This window comes from Symsagittifera roscoffensis, chromosome 5 (genome assembly GCF_963678635.1).
Source record: "Symsagittifera roscoffensis chromosome 5, txSymRosc1.1, whole genome shotgun sequence".
NCBI classification, from domain to species: Eukaryota; Metazoa; Xenacoelomorpha; order Acoela; family Convolutidae; genus Symsagittifera; species Symsagittifera roscoffensis.
Genome location: NC_087066.1, coordinates 19,256,632 through 19,272,576, shown reverse-complemented (window position 1 = coordinate 19,272,576; position 15,945 = coordinate 19,256,632). Strand labels below are relative to the sequence as shown.

Sequence of the window (15,945 nt, the reverse complement as noted above, 5' to 3'; positions counted from 1 at the left end):
AAAAAGGGTTTAAAATCGAGAATTTGAACTTTTCCGATAGTCTTAAGTTCTTGTGTTTAGACGTAACCGCTTATGCAGCGGAGCTTCCCACAACCAGTTCTACTGGGGCAGTACAACAGTGCCGAAAAAAATTTGTTCAACAGTGCCGAAAAATGAAAAAACACTTGAAAGCTTGAATTACTGTTTATAGCATATAATACACTAAATTTTCCAATAGTTTTCAAGGTTTTGATTTCTCAATGCATAGGCTCGCTTCTATGCCTGCCGCTATTTGCTCCTTTTTTTCTGTCTTCTTTCTTAGCTTTCCGTGGAATGCCTCCAATATGAAAAGATTTCAAGGCAAGTTTCGACATTTTTTTATTCTCGCATCAGTTTTCGGATCAAAACACAAAACTTTGGATGAAATCGCCCTATTTTTTTTGTTCCAGATATTATGCCAATTTTCACAATTATTTGTGGTGGTGAGTGAAGCTGGTATTTCATACAAGTTCCATAGTTTTAATGGATATTGTCCATTGAGCCAAGACAAAGTTTTTTGAAAATACTCAAAAAAAGTGGAAATTTTTGCGATCGTACTTGATTCGCGAGTAGTTTGTTCTGACCAGGCCGATATGAAAATAAAGCAATGCAAACGTCAAAAAGTTTCAAAAAAGGGTTTAAAATCGAGAATTTGAACTTTTCCGATAGTCTTAAGTTCTTGTGTTTAGACGTAACCGCTTATGCAGCGGAGCTTCCCACAACCAGTTCTACTGGGGCAGTACAACAGTGCCGAAAAAAATTTGTTCAACAGTGCCGAAAAATGAAAAAACACTTGAAAGCTTGAATTACTGTTTATAGCATATAATACACTAAATTTTCCAATAGTTTTCAAGGTTTTGATTTCTCAATGCATAGGCTCGCTTCTATGCCTGCCGCTATTTGCTCCTTTTTTTCTGTCTTCTTTCTTAGCTTTCCGTGGAATGCCTCCAATATGAAAAGATTTCAAGGCAAGTTTCGACATTTTTTTTATTCTCGCATCAGTTTTCGGATCAAAACACAAAACTTTGGATGAAATCGCCCTATTTTTTTTGTTCCAGATATTATGCCAATTTTCACAATTATTTGTGGTGGTGAGTGAAGCTGGTATTTCATACAAGTTCCATAGTTTTAATGGATATTGTCCATTGAGCCAAGACAAAGTTTTTTGAAAATACTCAAAAAAAGTGGAAATTTTTGCGATCGTACTTGATTCGCGAGTAGTTTGTTCTGACCAGGCCGATAGGAAAATAAAGCAATGCAAACAATCGTAGGACTATTCCGCGACATTTATGAAACGGAAATAACAGCCCAAATGCTGAGCTTCGGGAAAAACTTCGCAAATTGCTGCAGTAAATGTTTTTCCTTAATCAGTCAAAAAAAATCAGGGAAATTCGTCCAATTTTTTCACATGTACAAGAAAAACTAATAAGAATTTGTAAGATTCTTAAAGACTTGCTTGAAAGGAAAGCGAAAATTGGAGGAATGTTTTGGTTTTCAAATAAACCAAAAATCGAATAAATTTGAAAAAATGGCTCTGACGCTGCTTTGAAAGTTCTATCGGCCAAAACTGTATCGCAATCCGCACGATTTGCGAATTTTCCGGAAATTTGAAATAAGATTTTCGTCATTTTCAGAATTTTTTCGACATCTTCATAAATTTCAGACAAATTTTGTGAATGCTCAATTTCGACAGCTGAAAAAATTTTTTGGCGAATTTCCGCAGATTTAGTGTAATCGTCGATGGTTGTGAATAGCTGGACAATTAGTTATTTCGTTCAAACTAATATCAAGGGCGGTTGTTGCCTAACAATTTTTCTCAACTCAAATGTAAAAAACTTTAGTTTTTGTTGTTTTGTTTTTTCTCTAACGATAGCCGGCAATATCTAAGTTTCGGGAACCAGCCCTTTTTGAAGGAACAAATTTGAACATATTAAGTGCGGCAATCAAAAATTAAACGGGAATCAATTAAGTGAATAGCAAAAAGCAATTAAAAATTCAGAGCAAAAAAATTTGCACCTTGGACGTTTTGGCGCCAAAATAATTGACTTATTTGCAGTTTCAGACATTTTGGCGGCAAAAACGAGTGATTTTCTTTGTTATTTAGCTCCAGTCATTTTCCGCTCTTTAGAAATTGCGTTTAAATTATTTTGAAATTTTCCCGCATTTTTCCATATTGCTGTACTTAAGTACTGTTGAACGCCCCCGTTCTTGACAATGAAACCAATATCTGAGATTCGGGAGGGTAGTTTTTGAGAAAAATCAAAAAGTTTCAAAAAAGAGTCAAAAATTCGAATAATTGACTTTTCCGAGGGTCATAACTTTGTGTGTTAAAAAACTTTGTGCGTAATTGTTTATGCAGAAGAGCTTCTCGCAAGCCGTTCTACACAATGAAACCAAAACCTCAGGCTCTGGAGGGTAGCTTTTTAAAAAAAATCAATAAGTTTGAAAAACGGTCAAAAAATCGAAAATTAGACTTTTTTGGTGGCCATAATTTTTTGCGTACAAAAAAAATGGGCGCAGCCGCTAACCTAACACAGGGAAGCTTACCACAACCTGTTCTGTCAATTGAACCCAAAATCTCAGATATCGGTGGGTAGTTTTCGAGAAAATGTAATAAATCCAAAAATATGGGTCAAAAATTCCCCCCACACTTTTTCGAAGGCTGTAAAAAGTGGGGTTAATTAGAGAGAGTCTAATAAATTACGCAGCATGCGATTGGTACCACTTTTTCAAAAATCGGAAGAGTAGTTTTTGAGAAAAACTAAATATTTGAAAAAAGAGAAAATGTTTTCCAAAGCGTGTCAAAAAAAAAACCGATCCCAATAATTTTTTTCATAATATCTGTTTTTATCAAACAGGAATTGGCGAGAAATCAAAAGTTCAGTTTTCGAACTCAGAAGAGAAGCAAATTAGACAAAATTTCAATTTTCGTGCTTGAATCCGTATTTGAATGGGTCAACTCTCTGAGAACAAGCTTACCCTAAAAATGTCATCCTTAACCCAATGTACACAGTATTTATAGTAAGGCTAGGTAGCTGCTGATTAATCCTTAATATGCAACCTATATAAACATCTAGGATAGTCAATTGATCAAATCGGGCGCACTGGGAACACAAGCTAGTCTCTATTGACCTTAAGGTTGCGCGCCAAAGCGGATGAATGTGAAAAAGGCAGTGTGTAATCATCTTCAGAACAAATCAGAGGCGCAAATAATATCTTCGGGTCACGTGCGCACACCTAGGGTAAATGGCGAGATTTCATTCTTCCTGTGTTGAATAGGTCAGAGCAGATTGTAAAAGGGAAAGGCAGGGGTAAATAGAATGGAGACTACTCTTTCATCAATTAGAGACACAAAATTGAGCGGGACAACTTGGTCCAATTTCAAAATCAGAGTCTTACCTTAGTGGTGTAAAAAGTGAGAAGTGGGTAATTTTCCCTTTGAGGTCGATACTCGCAGCACATATGGTACGCTTTAAAAGAGTATTGAACAGAAAGATTAACTGAAAGTAGATCAAAGAGATAGTGCCAACTTTTACACTCCTTTTCTCAGCATTTATCGCGCTCAGCAGACAAATTAAGGAAAGATTTATGATCCACTTTCTCGAAATTATAACCCAACCTTCCCCTCCAATCAAGCCAAGGATTTTAATACAAGGGCTACCAAACAGGGCCTGGGCACACGAGATCGTTGAACTATACCTACCGCTAAATATTAATAACGACGTTAATGTTAATTTAACTCCGTCGATGCGAACGAGTCGCCAATACTGTACAAATTATGCGCCCTTAGAGATAGACACCTCATAATGAGCTTTTTTGACAGACACCTCATAATGATTTCCATTTGTCCTGACAAAGTAATCATGGAATACAAGGGAAACTAGGATAGCCATCTTCTTAGTTCCAGTTAGAGATAAAAATGGTAATTTGTATTTGATCTACAGAGATTCTGTTTTTTTTTCTGATTCCACTAATCACTAAATATAAATCAAAGATGACAGAAGAAAAAGAAATAAATATGAGGATAAATCAGGATTTAAATAATATGGCACCTTAAGTAGTATTTTCTTGACCTGAACTAGAAAGACGAAATTTATGCGAATTCTTCTTCAACTGGTCAACATAGGTTCTGCTGCTCTAAAACTTTTTAAGCTCTCGATTAACTATCATAAATTTTCATGTAAATCGCATTCCTTCGCACCACAAGAACCGGTTCTTCAAAAAAAAAGAAAATAACTACCGGAGTGAGCTCCCAACTTAGCTGATTCTCTGGTATCTGATTTTAAAAAGTCATACAAAAAACCAGGGCCGAATCTAGGATTTTCTAGAAGGAGAGAGTGGGTCCAGCAGTGCCGCCTTCAAGTGGTGGACCCCACGTGCTGTTTATTTGGCCGTATATGGCACTACTATACCCTCCCCATACAGGGGTGCGCGGAAAGCATACTCTCCGGGTTTATAGTTTCGGAGCCTCCTAGGTCGATCGGGTCGCTCCGTCTATTAAATTTAATCCTACTCGTTCGTGCCGGCATTTACCCTGTCCCGGTCTAATTCTAATGCGCTCATTAGACCGGGCGGGAACAGACCCCAACCCTTTTCCTATACTAGCTATTCTTGCAAACAATACCGTTTAGTGCCAGGTATGTGGTTGGATCTATATTAAATGCAGCGGTCTTAAAGAGCTGGAGCACTAGGAATTTTTACTACCCCTCTTCTACTGAATCTTACATAATACCGCCTTCCATTGACTAAAAAAAATTAACCTAACTCGCAGGCCCATTACCAATGCCCCTCCAACAATAAATTCTCACCCAGCGATCACACCTCTTCTAACCAATCAAACTCCGCATTGGCGTCATGAATTAAACCCGCGTACCGCAATGAACCCCAATTAACCAAGCCAACCCCATTAATACCAAGTCCGGAACATTCTTTAATTAAACTGTAACGGTATCTCTGAGAAAGCACCCGAAATTGCAGCCTTATTATCTGAGTACTAGATCCACATCGAAGTTTCAAGAAACAGTTTAATTTAAAAAATGGCAATCAATGACTGGGCCTCACTAATACATTTATTGGAAAGGACCATTATCGAGAGGGAGATAGACACTATACTGCCGTTCATAACTCCCTTCTACACGAGGAACTAGAAATCGTGGAAGACGGAATTTTGGAGCCGCAAAGCGTACAAGTAAGTAGAGGCCAGCAACCAAATACTTCGTATCGCAAAGACATGAAAGCCTCCATTACAGCTCTTATCTGATGAAAACAGTATCGTCCTCGGTGACCGTAATGCCCGCTCCCCTCTTTATACTGCGGTATCTTCGAAGACCAATGTGGACCAGACTCGGAGTCCAAATAATTGAATCTACTTAAGCCCACTAAACCACTTATCATCAGACTAGGCTCCCATATAGTAGTAACACGTCAGCATCATCCCCAGAATTTTCCCTGGCCGTCCCGTCTGTTTATTAAATCTTTCACGGCAAATGCTTTTCAAGCTCGGCTCAGAATTTCTCCCAAGTTCAGTTACCGTACTAATTACCGTTCGCTCCCCGCAATTTTTTTTAATTAAAAAAAAACACACTGGAAAAGTTCTACCAAAAAAGTGAGAGTAGGTTTTAGCAAAGAAACCACTGAACAATGAAGCCCGATGTAAACGCCGCAGAAGAGACATTTCCTAGCATCATAATTGCTGCAGCACCTTATCAAATTCTTGCTGACCAGCATCGTTTCTTCATTTCGGCCCTCAATGAAGAAACAAAAAAACTTGCTCATCCAAGAGAACAAACCAGAATTTCAACTCCATCTTACCCTTTTTAAAATGTTTTAACTAAAGAGATCAAGGCCAAAACTTCTAAAGACAAAGAAACGCATTGGCGAGAATTTGTCCAGACTTTCAATCACCATACGTCGCCCAGTGAGTTCTGTTTCAAACCTACCCAAATTGATAGGAGCCCACCCGCATTGAATTGAAAAACTTCTCGACCGGTTGAAATTGCATATACTTTTAACGTGCAATTTACTAAACTAAAAAACCCACCCTAGTGACAAAGCTCAAAGAGCAACAAAGAGAAAAGCCCTGAAACTTAATCTCGAAGTCTCGAAGTTTTATTCCACTTGAAACTGAAAATAACATCAAAGCGGCGAAGCCCTCAAAAGCATTAGGACCGGATGGTCTATGCACAGTCCACGATAAACAAATGGGACAAAAAGCTTTATCATTTTTAACCAACAATTTAAATGTTTCTTTTTTTGAAAAAAAAATCCCTAATTTTGAAAAAAAAATTCAAAGATCTCAAAATTTCAGACTCGTCTATGGTCAATTTTAAGCCCAGCAGTCAAAATTATAAAATCTTTGATCCACCCATCAACATAGTTTCAGCCCGATGCATTCCACCATTACAATCATTTCCACTCTTGAATGTTTTTATCAGCGATGGTTTAACAACAATGGCCTCAAGTAGGACAATTTTAATCTCCCTCGTCATGACAATGTGCAGATGTATAAAAAAGGCAAAAGTCACCTTTGCCCTAGCAACCATCTTCTTGATACTCTTTATTGAAGAATATTATAATAAACACAAATTTTCCAGAAAAAATTAAAATTCAGATAATTTTCCAAAATTGCTAATCAACCACCAACAAACCAGCCCCCACAAAGCACATCCCAAGAAAGCCCAATAACACCTACAACTACAGACAATCCTCAAACATCAACACGCATTTCTTTTCAAGACAATCCATACGATTTATCAAAAGCTTTTGACCTGAACAGCCATTACAACCTCCTGAAAATCATTCATAGCACCAGCGTACCGGAAAGCCTAATTAAGTGGTTGTCAAACTACTTGAGTGGGCGTCAATCAAAAACGATGTCCAGGGACTCCCTTCCAAAACCGAGGATTGTTCGCACAGGCGTCCCGAGGTTCAGTTTTGTCCTCAACGCTTTCTTATTTGCAAGCGAACAGCCTCAAAAGCGCGCGCAGGTTATCGATCCTGAATGCGGTATCTAGGACACTATAAGAACACAAAAAATCTTCTGGTAACGAAATCTTCTGCACCGCAGGCAAATAAAAAAAACTAGTCCAAAAATGTGTTTCAGGGTACATTTTGGAAGATTTTAACCATATTATGGTATTTTCGGCGCGCGCTCCCATCAAAATTGAAATATAGTGGCACCAAAGGCGCCTTTGGAATAAGTTCGCCTTCGGGCCGAACATGGATGTCATTAAATAGTACCAATGGGGCCCATTGAGTGGAGAGGGGATCAAATCTCTGAGCGGTGGGGGCTGGGGGTCCGAAGTTTGCTTCCTTCCCTAAATTCGCCTCTGCAAAAATCAAAGTTCCAGCGCTGAAAACCAATACCTCAGTGCTCTCTCATGTGTGAATCAGAGGAAAACCAAAAGTAAACTCAGGCCACCAAAAACTTCAATTAAATTTTTTGTTGCTATAATTAATTGAAGAAGACTAGTGGAATCTTATAAATTGGAAAACGCTTAGCGAGCAAAAGGGTATAGGATCGAACCATGGAATCTTTTACCGCTCGCTTTCTACGCGTGATCAACTCCAAATATTTCTTTTTAGTTATAGATAGTAAAAACACTCTTATACTATCACACTCTTAACAATCTATTTCCAGATTTGACGAAGCATCAAGCTTGGTAAACCTCATTCTATCGAAAAAACGTTTAACGTTCCACAGGGCCAGATTTAGGAAGGATTTGACCCCTTCACTACCCAAAGGGTCCCCCTCTGGTACTATTTTACGACATCCACACGCGAGCGCCGGACCCTAAAAATTTATAAAGGCGCCTTGGCCGCCAATATATACTAACTTTGACGGTAAGCACGCGGCCAAAAACAAGTTTTTGCTCAAACCCTTCCAAATGGCCTTTTTGGTCTGTTTTTGGAAAATTATTAGCAGGCGCAGAAAACATTTAAAAGCCCAAAATGGCCTTTTTTGAAAATTTTGGCAGGCGCAGAAATTTTGATCAAAATATGGCTTTATAAAGTTTTAAGAGTGCTCGGAGAATTAATTTGGTCAACCTAGTAAAAAGATCAAGAAAATTTCCCTATTTTTTTTTTAAATGAGCTCCCCTCCCCTTCGAAAAAAAATCCTGGATTCGCACCTGCCGTTCTAAACAAAACATGGTATAAACACCAATCGAACGGAGAATCGACGTCTCTCCCTGCCCCAAAATGGGGAAAAAATTGATGTAAAATTCAGAAAGAAAACTTAAGCCAACTGACAGTTGGAAAAGAGTAATGAACGCAAGGAAACTGAAAAAAAAACGCAAGGAAACTGAAGATTTTTTTCAAAAATCTTTAACTTTTGAACTAGGGGCCCAGCTGAAAGCTGGAGAGACCTGTTTGATTATTTTAATATTGATTATTTTAAAAATGTTTTAAAATTTCAGGTTTCTCAAGTCGATAGCGCCCTTCCTACGCAAAAAAAGTGAAAGAGAAGCTTATGCATTCATTATGCAAATCTGGATGGGTAGTTTTTGAAGAAATCGAAAAAGTTTGAAAAAATGGCCTAAAAACCGAAAAATTGACTATTCCTAAGTGTATAGCTCTTCCCCTAGATAAATTAGGGACGAGCCGTTTGTGTAGCGGGGGTTCCTACAACCTGGTCAATCGATTAAACCCTTAATCCCAAATCTGGACGGGTAGTTTTTGAGGAAATCGGAAAGATTTGAAAAAAGGCCAAAAAAGTCAAAAAAGTGACTTTTCCTAAGTCTATAGCTCTTCCCCTAGGCAAGTTAAGGACCAGCCGCTTGTGCGGGGGAGTTTCCTACAACCTTGTCTATCGATTAAACCCTTAATTCTAAATCTGGATGGGTAGTTTTTGAGGAAATCGATAACTTCCGAAAAAATAGGCAAAAAAATCAAAAAAGTGACTTTTCCTAAGTCTATAGCTCTTCCCCTAAGCAAATTAGGGACCAGCCGCTTGGGCAGGGGAGTTTCCTACAACCTGGTCTATCGATTAAACCCTTAATCCCAAATCTGGATGGGTAGTTTTTGAAGAAATCGAAAAAGTTTGAAAAAATGGCCTAAAAACCGAAAAATTGACTATTCCTAAGTGTATAGCTCTTCCCCTAGACAAATTAGGGACAAGCCGTTTGTGTAGGGGGGGTTCCTACAACCTGGTCTATCGATTAAACCCTTAACCCCAAATCTGGACGGGTAGTTTTTGAGGAAATCGGAAAGATTTGAAAAAAGGCCAAAAAAGTGAAAAAAGTACCGAGTTGTGAAGCTTTTCTAAGACCGTAGGGGGTGGGGTAGGGTAAAAATTGCCCTAAATTGCATGCAGGCAGGTAGGTGAAACGCTACTGAATCCATTGGTACCACTTTTATGAGAATCTGACGGGTAGTTTTTTTGGGAAAGCGAATTTTTCGAAAAAGCGTCTCAAAAAAAAAAATAATAAAAAAAAATATAAAAAAAAAAAAAAAAAAAAAAACCAGATCTCATCTGAAAAAAAAAAACGTTTTCATAATACCTGTTTAATAAATCAAACAGGAATTTCGAAGAAAAAAAAAGATGGCCTTAAGGCTCCTTTAATTTGTAGAACAATTTATGATGGACACGTTAACCCAATTTGAGAAAACTGGACCAATAGGTAAAACTTCTATTTCGCTGGGAAACCTGATAATTAATTTCCATTTTCGAAATTAGAAGTCTATCACGTTTTTCGTGACCTTTACAATTTTGCTGTTTGATAGTGGAGTTCTTTCTTTCAAACAAAAGAAATGCACTGAACTAAAAAAAAAAAATCACAAGTCAAACAGCGAAAAATTAAAATTGCGAAAAAACCAAAAAACAATCGGCAAGACCTATATTAGAGTACTCACTACGTTCATCACTCTTAATAAAATCATTTTTTTGGCACACTTTGTTTATTTTTGAGAACAATTTGGAGAGCATAATGCGCAATAGCCGCTACGCTTGTTAAACTCAAGGAACTGTCGAAGTCGAAAGACGGTGTTTCTTTTTTAACTTCGAGCTTTATGAAACGAGTGTTAATTAGGTTATCAAGATGAACAGTATGACAATTCTTTAGCTCATTTGATTGGCTAATGCTTTGTTTTTATATTTTTTAATTAAGGTTATACTTTTCGCAATTTTGAAATACGCTTTTGTCTAACCTCTTCAAATAAGTTCTTTTGGTCGGACTGAAATGGAATTCGAATTTTCTCAATGGAATTGGTAACAGACGATGAAATAAAGAAGCATTATATTCGGATTTTTTAATCACTTCGCAAAAATTTTCTTATTTTGGTAAAGCTGTGGGACCAATTTGCTATTTTAGTAGTTTTTAATTCCGACCAAATAAAGAGACAATTTTCAACGGTACACAGACAGAACAATGCAAGCACTGACTTGTGAATGTAGTTTCCTGACATCATAGCCCCTCCACTCCTGTCATCACACACCCTAGTAGGCTGAGCACTAATCGGACCATCGTCTGTCCCTTTGAACACCTTCTTGTACTCGTCTCCCTTCTCCACTCCATCCTTCATCCAGGGACAGGTGAAGAGACCGCAGCACTTGTTCAGGTCATTCAGGTTCTTCTCCGCCTCTCGCATGTCTGCGTTGATAGTGTCCAGGCCCTTCTCAATCGTCTCCAGTTGCTCACCCTGAACTCGGTCAATGTCATATTAGGAAAAGGAGGCCGGGCGAGAGCGGATTTTAGTGATTCCTTAATTCGATAAGAAAATAATGCTTGGAAGACAAAGCTGGTCTACGCGTTTTACTCAAGTGATTAACTTCAAACAGTCGACAAATTTGTTAGTCGTATAGGAGCTAAACTGCTAGCATGCCTCCCCATCGCGGACAAAAGCTCTTTTAACGTAAAAACTCCTTTCCGGAATTTGATAGAGAATCCGGGTAAAGAATATTTAAGCTCATTTCATTGACTTCTTTGAACTTAAAAATACTTGTACGCATGTTGTTCGCTTTTTAAAGTACTTTGAAAAATCTTGTTTAAAAACTGCTACATGCCATCAGTACCGCGACAACTCACAACAAAAGACAACTCGCAAAATTTAACGAAAGCGACAACTCGCTAGTTTTTGAAGTTAATTGGAAACTTTATATTCTCAGTTTAAGGTCGCAGATAACCGGCTCTAAATTTTATATAACACCTACCCTCTGGTGGCAAGCTCGCAACACGTTGACGCGACTGCGGCGGTGAGTATGTTGCCAATTGTCTTTTAACGCGAGTTGTCTTTTATTGCGAGTTGTCTTTTATTGCGAGTTGTCTTTTCTCGCGAGTTGTCCATTACGCCTGCCATCACATGGAGACACGGATAGATGAAAAATCCAACTATTCGCAAATAAATAATTAATTTTCTAACTTTTAACTTTTCATAGTGTTGGTGAACCGATTATAATAATAACCAGAACCCGCAAGGGCGGATCTAGGATTTTCTCGAGGGGGGGGGGGCGGATTTTCAAAAAAAATTCGAAAATTATGACGACCTTTTTTTTTTTTTTTAGATCGACCAAATTGATTTTTCGAGCTCTCCCAACGCAGTGTTTTGCCCTTTTTTTTTGGCGCGCGCTCCCCCTCAAAGTTAGTATATATTGGCGCCAAAGGCGCCTTTAGAAAAATTTTAGGGTCGGTCGGGCAAAAATGGATTTCTGAAAAAGTATCAAAGGGGGACCCTTTGGGTCGGCAGGGGGTCGAATCCCTGAGGGGGGGGGGGGGGGGGGTCCGCCCCCCCCCCCCTAAATCCGCCCCTGAGAACCCGGGTCTGACCTGGTCGTCGAGGTTGACTAATGTGGATATGGCGCCCTCCTTGCTCTCGTCACAGAGTGCCAACATCCTCCTGGTCGACTCCAGAGACTCATCTGTGATGGCGTTGATCTGGGAGTGCACGTCTCCATTCTGGTGACCACCTTCTTCTTCCATTATTATCAATACTCACTGTTATAATTAGGCTTAATAACCAACAACTAGCCAAAATAGTCAAGAGAAACAATTTCTGTAGAGATTAAATAAATAGTTCACGAAATAACTAATTTATATTTCTGCTGATAAGTGGATGTCAGTCTTACTGACTTTGAATGAAATTCAGTTCTATATAACTAGTAGGAGGCGCCGGAAATAAGTAACGAATGAAAGGTAATAGCTTTTGATTAACTACAACTCAGTTATAGTTATAACCAACATTAAAATTGATTTTGAGCTTTGCAAAGCAAACAGATAATAGGCAGCAACAGGAAGCGAAAATGTAGTACCATATAATTTTCACCAGAGAAAAAAAAACTAAAATAAACAAGTTTAATGACTGATTTTTGAGGTGATGCCTGCTGCAAAAAGAGCAACTGCACAAATTATCGCAAAAATGTATACTTGTAGCTGCGAGTAAATAAGAAAAGGTTATGCAATAAATCAATTACTTTTGATGTCTGAATAATGAAATGATTCGACTAATGGTACTATACCATAACGAAGATTATGTAAAAGAGCTGGGGTAAAAAATTTTTGAACAAATGAAATGTTTTTACACTGGAATGACTTTTGAAATTGAAAAATTTTGATAGACTACTTGATTCGATAGAATTTGGAATAAAAGCGATTTTGCTTGATAGATTAATTCGGATTTTGTTGCAACGAATAAATGTTTGATATGAAAATTGGAAATTATGAGACTTTGACTCACTTTTTAGATAAAAGACTTATCTGAATTAATTTCAGACAGAAAGAAAGTTGAATAACTCGGGAATTCTAGACAGCCGTAAATATTGACCCGAGTCCAGGTATAACAAAAATTTCTAATCCGATTTAGTAAAACTTGTCAAAATCTGGCAACAAATAAACTATGGGCACTGCGACTGCACCCAGAGAGGCTGCCTGAAGTAATTTAAATTTGAGTGAAAGATGTTGAAATGTTGGCAGGGTGAATAAACGGCGGTAAGTAGCAAGCAAGTAAGCAAAGCAAGTAGATGTACATACAGTTCAGTTGCTATGCAATGTGTTCAAGTACTCTCCGGCTGTGGAAAGATAAGCTCAGTTGAGGGCCGATTCGAGTACCTGAAACAAAATCAATTCCACAGTACACACCACAGACCCCCAGAATACAAACCCGCTTTACTTAGTCTACACTGGTAAGTAGTCGGCACAATTTAGACACAACTAGTACTTTATCTGAGATAGAATCAAAGCACAATACCAAATTCTTTATCACTCAATTTAAGAAACGCAAATCGACAACTTGATTTGGAAAACTCATTAGAGAATCCAAAACAAACTACAAAAGATGATTGAACTTACGCACAATATAGCAGCAATAATTTTCGATATCGAGAAAAAATGAACGAAGAGGAGCTCGGTTAACTAGCAAAAACACATGTCAGCTGTAAAAAAAAAAATAATAATACTTCGTTGCGCTACATTAATTTTTATCGATTTCTAGCTATTGACAAAAAAGTCTGCATGCCAGTATGAAAAATAAGTATGCCCACGATCTATCTTCGACAAAAAACTATCTACCGTCCTCGAAAAACTGTCTATTATTCGAAATAGAGTGTACGGCCAATGCGAAACATAAAACATCATTTCACTACACAAACTCAGAAAAAAAACGAATTCCACCACATTGAAACCAAACGCAACACATCTCGGATTAAAAATAGACTGCTGATGATCGGAAAATTACACAAACAATGATGAGTCAATATAGGGAGTTTTCTTTTAAATTGATTAACGTACAAAAATAATCCCGATAAAACGAACGCTTATTGAATTCAGAAAAATTTCTTAACCATCTATTTCACTTTTTGGCCTAAAGTCTATTGCATAAAAAGTTGATCAAGAAGTTCCATAAAAGTTTAGAGCTTCTCAAGCTCAGTGAAGCAAGACTCAGATTGTCTTTGAATCTAACACACTTTATATTTGTCAATTCTGTGTGAAGCACCAATAAATAAAACTTTTGATTTTCGAAATCTTGAATCGAAACCACACGTTCTTCCTATAAAATCATTATAACACAAGAGCAGAGCCAGAATCTGTAGAACTTAGACACCAGACAGTGAGGAAAAACTTAGTAAATGAAAAAAAAAAAACGGCTAGAAAACTGAGCATACGTGGAAATAACTATACGAGAAATTGAGATACGAGAATAAGTATACGACAAATGAGGTGCAATAAGCCGATGTAGCAATAACCAAAATCATTCGGTGTTGGACTGGCAACTATTTTCGCAGCGATCAGTGTTCAGCTACAGCCATTACAGGACGGGGTGTGGCTGATCACTTTTAAATGTAGTCTCAATTTCACACTTTACACAGAGGCAAGCGTAGCTTCGCACCACTTGCGATACAAAGCAAGAAAGCCGAAAAATCGGAAAAAAACAAGGCAATATGAGGCCTCTAGGCCGATCTAGTAAAGGTCGAAACCCATAAGGCCAAAAAAAACTGAGAAAAAAACGAATCAAATTTTAACAAATCGAGTTGCTAAAATTACAAACAACATAAAAAACAAATTTGGAATCGGACGGATACTCAAAATATGTCTGTTGCAGTTAAGGTCCAATATGGAACAATGAGACTTTGAATTTTTCTATCTATCATAAAGAAAACCTAGGCATTAAATTGGTCTGAGAACACTTCAGTAGGGAACTCTGGGGTCATCTAAATTCAATTGAAAACGAATTATGTCTCACTGTCTAAACTCAAGGCGTGGCAAAAAAATTTGAAAATAGGATCTAGGTGTTTCAATTGATAGAGATTACAGCAAGAGTAGCCGCATTCTATGGAAATAGCGCACAAAATTTTAGCTGAAAAAGTCTTTATAGCGTTTTGGAAAATCAATTCGGACGGCACAAAAAGGTAGCCAAATTTTCGAAAACTTTTTGAAAAAACGCCACTCCCATCAAAAAACGGTACCTGAATCTGAACATTTTAGGTATTCAGATTGAAAGTTCTGACCACAATTATCATTGCAAAACAAATCTATATATAAACCTGAATATCACAGATATTCAGATCGTTTTTTTTCAACGCACAGAACATTTTGAAATATCCAAACCGCAACTGAATGTGCTTTAATGTGTACGTCATTCGAGTGATTTCTTCGAGGCACCAAAAACTGCGCAACAACCCAAACCTACGCCTTAGTTCCCAAACAAAACAAACTTTTAACACCAAGTTAATTTTTCATAATACCCTCTTCAGTACCTAGCTTAAAAACTGCGTTAAGAAATAGTTTGAAACATTCTAAATAAAAAAATTTACTTACGCCCAAATTCTAGTAAGAATACGTTATTTGACTTGTAAAATGGTGATGACGCCAATTACTAATGATGGAAATTGCAAAAAAAACTTGAATCCACTAGTGTGAAAATATCTCTGGTATTTGTACTGCTTCTCAAGTAACTGAGTGACTTCCCACAAAAACGTGTCACGGTCTGAAGGCCACACGGCAGAAACTATTGTGCGCTTAGAGAGAAGAGGAAAAGCTAATTAAAATGTAAACTCAAATTACCGACGTGCAATGTCAAATTCTCCCCCTGAAATAAGTAATCGCTACCGCAATTCACCACCAGTGAAGATACAAGGAGAAAAGAAAACTCTAGTTCTTTAGTTCACAGCTAAATAATTGAAAGTAGACAGCAAAAATGGCTGCAAATTTATGTTATATACTAAAGGGAGAAGAAAGCAGAAATCAGGGATAAATGAAATGAATCAAGTGTTGAAAAGGGAATAGGTGCTGAAAAACTTGTTTTTCTCTCCTTTTTATTTCTCTCCCTAATATAAATGGAACTAGAGGGATGTAAGGTATAAATTAAGCGCGAGAATTAACAGCAGGAAGCTGAAATTGTCTTTGAAGTGAAGCGGCGCCAATTGGCTGGCTCTGGCGCTGCTATTTTGTCTTCTCTTCATCAGCATCGCCGCCGGAGCAGCGCGCAGCACAGGTAGAG

General features: G+C 37.7%; 3 protein-coding genes across 9 annotated transcripts in view; all 3 read right to left on the bottom strand.

Moving 5' to 3' along the window:
* LOC134846052 (dolichyl-diphosphooligosaccharide--protein glycosyltransferase subunit STT3B-like) overlaps positions 1–15,945 on the bottom strand; it is a 382,597-nt gene that overhangs the window by 184,737 nt on the left and 181,915 nt on the right. The window lies entirely within an intron of this gene.
* LOC134846055 (pyruvate dehydrogenase E1 component subunit beta, mitochondrial-like) overlaps positions 1–15,945 on the bottom strand; it is a 428,722-nt gene that overhangs the window by 382,978 nt on the left and 29,799 nt on the right. The window lies entirely within an intron of this gene.
* The window catches only part of LOC134846175 (synaptosomal-associated protein 25-like), a 38,881-nt gene that overhangs the window by 11,236 nt on the left and 11,700 nt on the right, over positions 1–15,945 (bottom strand). For 5 of the 7 annotated variants that reach the window (XM_063863420.1, XM_063863417.1, XM_063863421.1 and 2 more), the window contains exons 2-3: positions 11,781–13,058; positions 10,400–10,656 (exon numbers count right to left, since the gene is read on the bottom strand). In XM_063863420.1, the coding sequence (XP_063719490.1) occupies positions 10,400–10,656; positions 11,781–11,933 (410 nt within the window). In that variant the 5' untranslated portion in view covers positions 11,934–13,058. Of the gene's footprint in view, positions 1–10,399; positions 10,657–11,780; positions 13,059–15,263; positions 15,592–15,945 lie in introns of those variants that run through there. The other 2 variants (XM_063863418.1, XM_063863422.1) reach the window with 2 other exon arrangements.